The sequence below is a fragment of the Contarinia nasturtii genome, unplaced genomic scaffold (genome assembly GCF_009176525.2).
Source record: "Contarinia nasturtii isolate CC-2019 unplaced genomic scaffold, AAFC_CNas_1.1 Cnas_scaffold_4084, whole genome shotgun sequence".
Taxonomy (NCBI): Eukaryota; Metazoa; Arthropoda; class Insecta; order Diptera; family Cecidomyiidae; genus Contarinia; species Contarinia nasturtii.
In genome coordinates this window covers 742,547-752,026 of record NW_022201380.1, presented here as the reverse complement: position 1 = coordinate 752,026, position 9,480 = coordinate 742,547, and the positions used below count along the sequence as shown (strand labels likewise).

Below are 9,480 nucleotides of genomic sequence, written 5' to 3'. Positions count from 1 at the left end.
TACACCCGAAGAGTTAGCAAGCGGGAAATTGAGATTGGACCTTAATTTACCAAATTCAGCCATAATTCAGGTCATTATCACTTTCCATCATGAAACTGTGGAAGCAAACTTGTGTGCAGTGAAGTATTTTTCAAAATCTCCAACAAAATGAAAAACAAAATTAATTCTCACCACTTTTGGATTCATGTTGAACGTTTCAGCGAAATGAGTAAGCTTGTAACTGATGCATTCAAAGTGACTGGCAACGATTTATATACCATGTTTTTGCCTTTATCAAACAATGGAACAAGACAAAATAATCAATGGCCAGTTTTATCTTTGTTTTATTCCATTTGAGAGACGAAATGCTATCAGACGGAAAACAATTCTCTTTCAGTGGCGCTAATCAAAACCGCTAATGAAACAAATATAAAAATAAACACTAGAATCGCAGCAAATAATTGATCTTTTTACTTGGGGCTTACTTGGCGTTGATAAAGAATTGATAAATTGGAACAAAAAACCGATCCATTCACGAAAAAAAGTAAAATAGATTCTAGAAAGAAAAATGAAACGAAAAAAAGTAAAGCCGCTTTTTATTCCCAATTGTTAGTTAGAACGACTATCGAGCAGTTGAATGTTATATCCATTTCTTAATATCTTAAAGCGAGTAAGTTTTATAGAATGTTCTGTGGTCTATTTATGTGACAACAGTAAAAAACCAACATTTTATCATTTTTAGTCTAAATACCCAAAGACGTCATCATCGTCTTCATATTTATTTTCAAATTTTTTATCAATGACTAACAGGTGTTTTGATTTGGAAAGGTAAACACGATTAATTTACTGTCGACACTAAACAAGCCCCAAGCGAAAAAATCAATTAACCAACGCGACAAGTTTTGACCACATAACATTTGCACCACTTGTGGTAATATTAGAGCATCAATGACCACCGTGACACTGACAATGAAAAGTGGATTTATGTCGAATAGTTGGACAAGATTTTGGGGAGAATTGTCATTCTGCGTCACAACGTTTTGCTTTCAAACACAGAAGAGAATAAAAAACACAAAATATTTGCGTTTAAAGATATTTTTATTTAAGAAAAAATGTGTAAAATCAAAAATCGTGTCAAAAATGTGTCCATCAAGAAATCGGGGCCTCTATTTTAGTACAAATAGCGATAAGCATATCTGGTTGGGTTCCATTGGTATCGAAGAGGTGAATCGTATGCCAAGACTCTGCTGGTGGCTGGTACGAATGAAGCAGCTGGTGCAACTGGTGGTACAATAAGACGTCCGGCTTCGGTTCCACAGAATGGATAATTCGGGCATTTGACTGGGTCTACACCTGGTGGTATTCTATGGGAAAAATACCAAACATTCATTTTTTAAACAAATTTCTTCTGAAAATGTTTGCATGATTGCTCACAAGTTCTATAGGGAATTTCTAAGTAAAACTTACTGCAATGTACGTGTGCGATAGTAGTTGTAAGCGGGAACGGAAGCTTCATAATAGGTTGGAGCGACTCCCAATCGGCTGGAAACGTAGAAAGAACGCTTATCCCGATTTGTATTATCGATTTCTGCAGACACAGCTGCGATGAGAACGAAGAGAAAAATCTGCAGAAAATCAAAAATTTATATTTATTAGTTTGATCAAAAAACCAATTCTTATCTTAAATGAAAATATATTTTATTGCACTTTTTCGAATTTCTTCAAAGAAAAAAAAAACTATTTTCAACAAAGTAAAAAGAAAACTTCAATTTAAATTGACTCTTACCACTTTTGGATTCATTTTGTTCGTTTTAGTGAATTGAATTGTCTTATTTGGCACGTTACTGCACTGATGTATTTAAGGTGACTGGCAATGGTTTATATACCATTTTGTTTGCTTTTATCAAACAATGGAACAAGCACGTCTCATAATAGACATTTACGCGTCAAAATAATCAAGTTTTGTCTTCGAACTTGTTTTAATTGTGTTTGAAAACAAAACGTTGTGACGCAGAATGACAATTCTCCCCAGAGGCTCGTCCAACTGCTCGATATAAATCCACTTTTCATTGTCAGTGTCACGGTGGTCATTGATGCTCTAATATTACCACAAGTGGTGCAAATGTAATGTGGTCAAAACTTATCGCTTTGGTTAATTGATTTTTTCGCTTGGGGCTTGTTTGGTGTTCAAGTAAATTAATCGTGTTTACCTTTCCAAATCAAAACACCTGTTGATCATTGATAAATATACGAAAATAACTATATGATAATGGTCATCCCAGAAGATGAAAACAAACAATTATTAAGAAAAAACTGAAAGTTGAGAAACGACTGTAGTGGATCTTCTCTATGTCATATTATCTATTGCTAGATCTATCGTCTAATGGATGTTATACTAGAGAGTCTAGTATAATCGTTTGGAAGTTTTGCGCTCTCGGCCAATTCATCTTTAAATGGTAATTTAATTAATCTCATTCAACAAAAAATGATAGGTGATCTATATTTCACTTTAAATACACAACTAGTTTGGCATAGTAACCAACGAAATCATGTGACCTGTTACAAATACGGTCGATTACGTTCGATAATGCACCGGTTTGTCACTTGTTGTTATAGACATCATGTCATTTAGTTTGAGACATAATGGTGACAAAAGAAGCTGTATCATAGACTGGACTTTCCATTGAATACGCACATGCACGCACACCTGTTGTACACAACTGATAACATTTCATTGAAGATTCGGAGGATTGTTTGATAGAATATTATACGAAACGTCGATACAAAACATTTGACGCAAATATTTCTATATAAAAACCCCCGCAGATTGTTCGTATGCATCAGATCAGTTCTAACGGTGCAACTAGCCATTATTTATAAATCGTGTTTTCTAAATTGAAAATCAAATTTCGTCCAAGATGTTCTCAAAAGTGGTAAGCGAATAATAAAATTCAAATCGAAAATTTCGATTCAAAAAAATCATTTTTCATTTTCTAGATTTGCCTTGCTGTTTTCATCGCTGCCATTTGTTCAGCTCAAGAGACAAAACCTGAATTTTATCCAGCAGATGTTGATCCACTTTTGTGCCCCAATTATCCACACTGTGACAACGCTTTGTTGCACGGAACCGAAAAAATCGCCGTTTTGCCATCATACCAAAAATCGTTGTTCCCTGGCTACCGTTACTACACCGTCAACGATCTAACACAGGTTGCTGACGAGTATGTATTTTTACTTTTCACATTTTATTTTGAAAATTCACACCATCATTCATTTAAAATGAATCATTTTACACAGTTACATTCCGGCCAGTCGCTATCTCTATTCACCATACGCTGGTTTGAGATCATACATCTCGCCGTTCGTGCGTTATGCCACTGCTACAGCCACTCCCATTGCCAAAATCGCAACTGTTCAGAGAGACGTAATAAGCGCACCAGTTTTGTCAGTCGCACCAGACGCTACAATTGCACCAAACAAAGTTGAAACCACCGTAAAAGGCGATCCACTTGCACCAATTGCTCCATTTGCAACATTGCCAGGATTAGCCTCACGATTGTTTGTAGCCAGCCCTTAATTTCAATTGGATTTGATTTTCACTTCACATACACATGCTTGAATATAATCTTCTTTCAAAAATGTTCTTTTTTACTGTTTTCAATAAAAGATAATTGATTAAAATGCATTTTCTCTTGTTTTTTTTTTTTGTAATTTAAATGGATTTTTATGGTAAAAAGTCTCGATAAAAGCAAACAAGCTATGGAAATTACTTTTAACTCAATTTACACTTGATTTTCATATTAGCCCAGTGAACCGGAGCTTGGCTTTAGAATAAAATACCGGAAAATACAGTTTTTAGTACATGGACCTTTATTTACCACATCGAAGCGGAAAAATACATAAAATAAATTATTACATAGCTATTATTTCAATACAAAGTGCATCAAAACATTTTTGACTTGCATATGGAGACAATTCACGTCATGGGATCTTGTTATTGCCTTCAATCATCGTGAGTGCCACTGGAAATGCTGGACTGGATTGGGAGTGGATTTTCTTGATGGCAGTGGACTAGGCACTGGAGCAACAACATTCGCAGCTTGTGAACGTCGAAGAGTCCAAATTAAGCGGAGTGAAAAGTAGTAAACGAATTCGATGATGCTCAATAATGATACTCCCAAAAATAAACCAAGCAAACCGCCACAAATGGCCAAAAAATCGGTAAATGTATACAGCGGCGATCGTTGTAGTGTTGTAAAGAACGCTTCTTTAAATACAATCTCCAGAGTTGTAGATACAAATGATTCTGCGCTGCTGAAATTAAATTCGTCTTCATTAGAGTGTATCTATATTCTATAAAAGAAATTGGGAATTTCTTGGGTCTCCGAAGTGCAGGTGGATGAGAAGAAAAGATCTATCACGATAAAAACGATATTTTTTTGAGAAAAAAGTCGTCGGTCATTTCTTTTCATCCATCTGCCTAAGTTATAGTTCAAGAAATTCATTATCGATACATCTTAGTCTTTATCATGACTTGTTATCGATATATTTTGAGATTAAATTTCATTCATACTCAGATATATCGCCTGACTGCTCCACATCGAAATTGTATTCGATTCGCGTGCAGGCCGGTTTGCAATTGCACTTTTCGCGAAACTGCTTGACTGTTCGATTTTTTATACCTGCAATTAGTTCAATGCCAAATAGATTTAATCCGGCGTTACGTAAGCATTTAAGGCCGTATACACCGCAAATTCTTGTTTCTGCGTCTCCTACGATAAACAGTGAATAATGAAATTCTTGATAAAATGAAAAATACTAATTGAAATCTATGATTCTCATTTACTTGGCATCGAAAATTTTACGCATTCACACTCAATGCGAGTAAAATTAGCCAGACATTCCAATTCACAATTATTTTGGGTGTACATTTTATAGAAACGTAATTTTCGCTCATTTTCAAAGAAACACTGGCGTTGGATTGGACTATGGTCGCGTAAATCACTTGATGTGATGACCAATTTCGGTTTGATTTTGATTTTGTTAAATTTTAAAGTCTGGATATGGTGTGCTTGTCCAAGAGTTTTTATCGAGTCACCGGGATGAGTAAAATAAACTCCAAATCCAACCAAATAATTACAATCTATATTGACGTCTTCTTTGAGATGTTCCAATATAAAATCCAATATTCCATATGCATGTGTACCAAACGTACGATATGGGTATTCATTTTCATTCCGTTCACTTTGGTAACCATTATCCAAACTCCAGTGTGTGATATTTGGATTGTTTGTTACAGTTTTAAATCCATTGACCACACTAAAATGGATTCATATATTAAACTCTTTTATCAATTATAATCCAGATTTTACTTACGCATCTGTGTACATTTCTCGTGAGTTAATTGCATTGAATGCAAAACAAAAACCTTCTTTTGTAAAAATCGGGGAAAACTTATCATTTCCGGCAATTGGTAAATTTTCCCAAAAGCCAAGTTTAATTGTAGAATTGAGAGATGGAGCAATATCTTCAATGAATTTATAGATTAAATCATCGTCGTGTATTCCTTCTTCTCTTCTTGTAGAACCACAAACTTGGTTATACGCATGCAATCGGTTTTTGCTAAAAGAAAATCAAATTAATTCCATTTGAAATAAGAGTAGATTGAGATTGAAATTATTAAAAGAATAGATTGTTTTGATTTATACTCATCAGTAGATAGTGACTCGTTCAAGTTTAGCGACCTGATATCAAATCTATTTTTTGAAACTTTAACTTGTGGGCAGATCATCACGGTAGGAAACGGAATGGATGAGATGGGTGTTTCGACTTCGGAGAAGACCATTGTAATCGGACGTTCATCCCACTTTATCCAAACTTTTTGAATCGAAAAACCACACAGCCAAAATGACACACCGAATGCAAGTATCCAAAAAAGTCTATTTTGAAATAAAAATGATAAATTTTTGAGAAAATCGTGATTAAAATAGCAACCTTTCAGTCCAATGTCATCGACGCTCGGTGAAATATTGAACTCCATGAGTGCTGCTGTTTTGGCAGAATTCGACGAACAATTCGCGTATTTTCAATGGAAAAAGTGACATATTTTGTAAAGAATCAAAACTTTGTTGCTTTACAAGTGATAGTGATGATACGCGGTCAATGTAAAATTCACACAAAAAACTAAGAGATACTACCCATTGAAATGAAATGTTGAATCTATTTCACTCTTTTTCATTGCATACGTAATTGAATTTGAAATTAATTAATCAAAGGAGTCCCTAATGAATATTTCATTTGCATTCCTCATTTTCAATGCAACTCGATTTATCTGATAAATCCATCATGATGAATTCAATTATGAGCGCAGTTTGATAGGATTATTATGTCAACAATTTGACAAAGCCGTGTGCAAAAATATGAGCTTTCAATAGTCACCGGACTTCATTTACCGTTTAAATAACACTCCTTGTTTCCTCCTTCGTACTTTATCTGGATGATTCACTGTAAAAAATTTAAAACATTCGTCACCATAACATCATTTTCCATAACACGCCAAGCTCTTAGGATATCATTTCATTAATTTAATTGGCTCAAGAGAGACAAAAAGAACATTCACATTAGAATTAAAATTGATTAATTAAATGGGCGTGAACTAAAGATTCGCGTTTTGGTCATAACATTAATCATTTGACACGTCTAATGAAGATTAGCAAGAAAATGAAAAACAAACGTATCAAACGAAGTACATGTTCGGTACAATTATTCTTTATTAAGTACAATTTTTAACAAAAAAAAGTTCGATTCAGGCAAAATCATATTTGGAGTGGTTGAAAACTCTTCAAAATTTAGTAGTTGGCAAAGAACAATTTCGGTGAGAATCCGGGCAAAGTTGCATATTTGGCAACTGGAACGGCCGAAATATATGGAGAAGCATAACGCACAATTGGAGCGGTATATGATGGAATGACATAACGGCTAGCTGGTATATATCTGCAAAAAATAAAACCAAATACATAAATTGGTAAAAACTCAAATTGCAAAATCAAAAGTAACATACTCATCAGCAACGTGTGTTACATCGTTGACGGTATAGTAACGGTTGCCAGGGACCCATGTTTTATGAACTGTTGGCAGAACAGCGATTTGTTCAGTTCCGTGCAATAATGCGTTGTCACAGTTTGGATATCCTGCATGAGAGATGAATCAAATGAGAGGATCAATTAACATTGATCATTTTTGGAAAAAAATCAGTTGACTCAAATGAGATGAAAATTACCGGGGCATGCATCAGGGTCTACGTTGGCTGGATAGCGGTCTGGTTTCGCCTCCTCGAAAACGCTGACTTTTGCAGTTGGATGCAATAAATCATTGTTACAGTTCGGGTAGTCTGGACACAATTCAGGGTCTACGTTGGCTGGATAACGTTCTGCTTTTGCTTCTTCAGCTGAACAAGCGGCGGCGATGAGAACGGTAAGGAAAATCTATAAAGATTATGAAAAGATTGAATTTTCACCGAAATTTTGTTCGAAAATGTGATTTTCTCTCTTACCACTTTTGATAACATTTTGAACGAAATTTGCTTTTCAAACGAGAAAACACGATTTACAGACAATTGCAAGTTGCACAGCTAGAGCTGATTTGATGCATTCGAACAATCTATCGACGTTTTTATACATATGTGATTTCATTCACCTCTCATATTTCGATCGTAGAATGGCGTGATGCCCCAAAGGTGGTTCACTCTTATCAAAACTGCTTTCGAAAAGTTATCAACAGTATTGATAGAGTCGAATTAGCGTTAAAACCTGGTGGTTCCCATTTTGTGTACTTTCAATTGATGACAATCACTAATGTTCCAGTTGTGGTTGTCAATTTTTAATTTTTTCTATTGCCCGGTGTTTTTCCAGACTAATACGCGTCGAAATATCTTTGGGCAAACATAATCGAGGGCCTGCCTGAAAATAAAAGTGAAGATTCAGAACGTTGATGTGGAATGATGCTACAGGCAGTCATATTATGGCGTGTATGGTATAATTAATGACGTATTCAATTGACGTGTTGATACAAGTATCTTTTGCTCCAGTGGCATTTAATGCGAAGCAAATAGCGTGGGTTACTGCGCAACGCGCATTTCGCAGTAATCTATTTTATTCCGAGAATTTTCATTATTGATCTTTCCATTTTATTGATTTTCATCATTTATATTGACTTTTTTTCTGTGCAAAATGTGCTGCAACACATGAAAGACAGTCCAACAGCTAAATGATTTAAATATAATTTATTTTATTTCGAAAGCAAATAGTCTGGATTGCGATGTGATCGAAAATATTTATTTTCCATGAATATAAAATGCCATTACGATGTAACTGCAAAAAAAGACATTATAAGTTTATTTATTGCACTGGCTCTTTTATAGGTATACGCGTCCACAAAAATCGCATATAAGGCTTTTACGGTTTAATAACAGTATCTTTATTTTGCGAGAATTATATCTAGATAGTCTGTCGTTAGGTTAATATCGAAATCAATTCTGATATATATCGTTCGTGAAAAATTCAACCATGAGGATAACCAGTATTTTTATCCTTTTTATTATCTGTATGGTGCTGATTGTGGTATGTATTATTTGTATTAATTCTACGTTTTTATTTTCTTTTTTTCAAATAATTGAGTTTGTTTCGATTTAATTTCGATACTTTCAGAGCGTCATTTCAGCGCCTTGTGGAGGGGGAGGAGGCGGAGGGCGAAGATATAGACGCCCCAGGTACAATCTTGAAAAGATCGATAAATTAAGTAAATGCAACAGGATTAGAAAGGCGCGAGATTCCGGAAGACAATATATTTGGATTTTGTCATCTGGATATTTCAGCTCATCTGGATGACGTTAGGCGATGATACGGAGTGAAAACAATAGAAGTGATTGTTATAGTTATGGTAGTATTTTTAATACAATACAAATTAAATCAAGACCATAAAAATACTACCATAACCAGTGACCGGTTCGCGCATATTTCTATACTTACCTAAATACGCTAGGTAGCATATTCGCAAACGCAACCGACGCATCGCCGTTCACTCTATATGAACAATACACATGTTCGTTTATGCAGACGACCGTGCGCATACAATATAGCTTGAATCGAATGGCGACGGGTGCGTTGCGGCTTGCGTCTCCGCTATGCTTAGCATAGCTATCAGGCATAGAAATATGCGCAAACCGGTCACTGACCATGACTATAACAATCACTTCTATTGTATTCACTCCGTATCATCGCCTAACGTCATCCAGATGAGCTGAAATATCCAGGATTGGATTCGACATCTTTTTAAACCGGATGCATTCAATTTTATTATTCTTTTTCATTTAATAACAAACATTTTTTAAAACTCAATAGATATCCATATTGGTATTACGGCTGGCCACCTCCACCACTCCCTGCAGCAAATACATCTCCTCCTCCTCCTCCTCCTCCTCCTCCTCCTCCTCCTCCTCCTCCT

The 9,480-nt window shown here is 35.3% G+C and overlaps 4 protein-coding genes and 1 long non-coding RNA gene across 5 annotated transcripts; 2 read left to right on the top strand and 3 right to left on the bottom strand.

Moving 5' to 3' along the window:
- Positions 1 to 1,058: 1,058 nt before the first annotated feature.
- On the bottom strand, positions 1,059 to 1,836 carry LOC116350407. Its single transcript, XM_031782198.1, has 3 exons — positions 1,766 to 1,836; positions 1,447 to 1,604; positions 1,059 to 1,343 (listed from the first exon to the last, which is right to left on the bottom strand). Exons 1-3 carry the CDS (start codon positions 1,778 to 1,780, stop codon positions 1,151 to 1,153), a joined length of 366 nt encoding a protein of 121 aa, XP_031638058.1. The 5' UTR covers positions 1,781 to 1,836; the 3' UTR covers positions 1,059 to 1,150.
- An 883-nt stretch (positions 1,837 to 2,719) lies between these two features.
- On the top strand, positions 2,720 to 3,664 carry LOC116350411. The gene is made up of 3 exons (XM_031782203.1): positions 2,720 to 2,912; positions 2,977 to 3,200; positions 3,277 to 3,664. Exons 1-3 carry the CDS (start codon positions 2,898 to 2,900, stop codon positions 3,554 to 3,556), a joined length of 519 nt encoding a protein of 172 aa, XP_031638063.1. The 5' UTR covers positions 2,720 to 2,897; the 3' UTR covers positions 3,557 to 3,664.
- A 322-nt stretch (positions 3,665 to 3,986) lies between these two features.
- LOC116350312 (pickpocket protein 28-like) lies at positions 3,987 to 5,733 on the bottom strand. The gene is made up of 5 exons (XM_031782068.1): positions 5,688 to 5,733; positions 5,356 to 5,601; positions 4,826 to 5,298; positions 4,553 to 4,751; positions 3,987 to 4,290 (listed from the first exon to the last, which is right to left on the bottom strand). The coding sequence occupies exons 2-5, from the start codon at positions 5,367 to 5,369 to the stop codon at positions 3,987 to 3,989; spliced, it is 990 nt and encodes a 329-aa protein (XP_031637928.1). The 5' UTR covers positions 5,370 to 5,601; positions 5,688 to 5,733.
- Positions 5,734 to 6,715: 982 nt separating this feature from the next.
- LOC116350392 lies at positions 6,716 to 7,652 on the bottom strand. The gene is made up of 4 exons (XM_031782179.1): positions 7,532 to 7,652; positions 7,259 to 7,463; positions 7,040 to 7,169; positions 6,716 to 6,972 (listed from the first exon to the last, which is right to left on the bottom strand). The coding sequence occupies exons 1-4, from the start codon at positions 7,544 to 7,546 to the stop codon at positions 6,828 to 6,830; spliced, it is 495 nt and encodes a 164-aa protein (XP_031638039.1). The 5' UTR covers positions 7,547 to 7,652; the 3' UTR covers positions 6,716 to 6,827.
- An 840-nt stretch (positions 7,653 to 8,492) lies between these two features.
- Positions 8,493 to 9,473, top strand: LOC116350429. The gene is made up of 3 exons (XR_004202024.1): positions 8,493 to 8,597; positions 8,685 to 8,746; positions 9,378 to 9,473. It is a non-coding gene; the product is annotated as an uncharacterized LOC116350429 (long non-coding RNA).
- Positions 9,474 to 9,480: the final 7 nt, after the last annotated feature.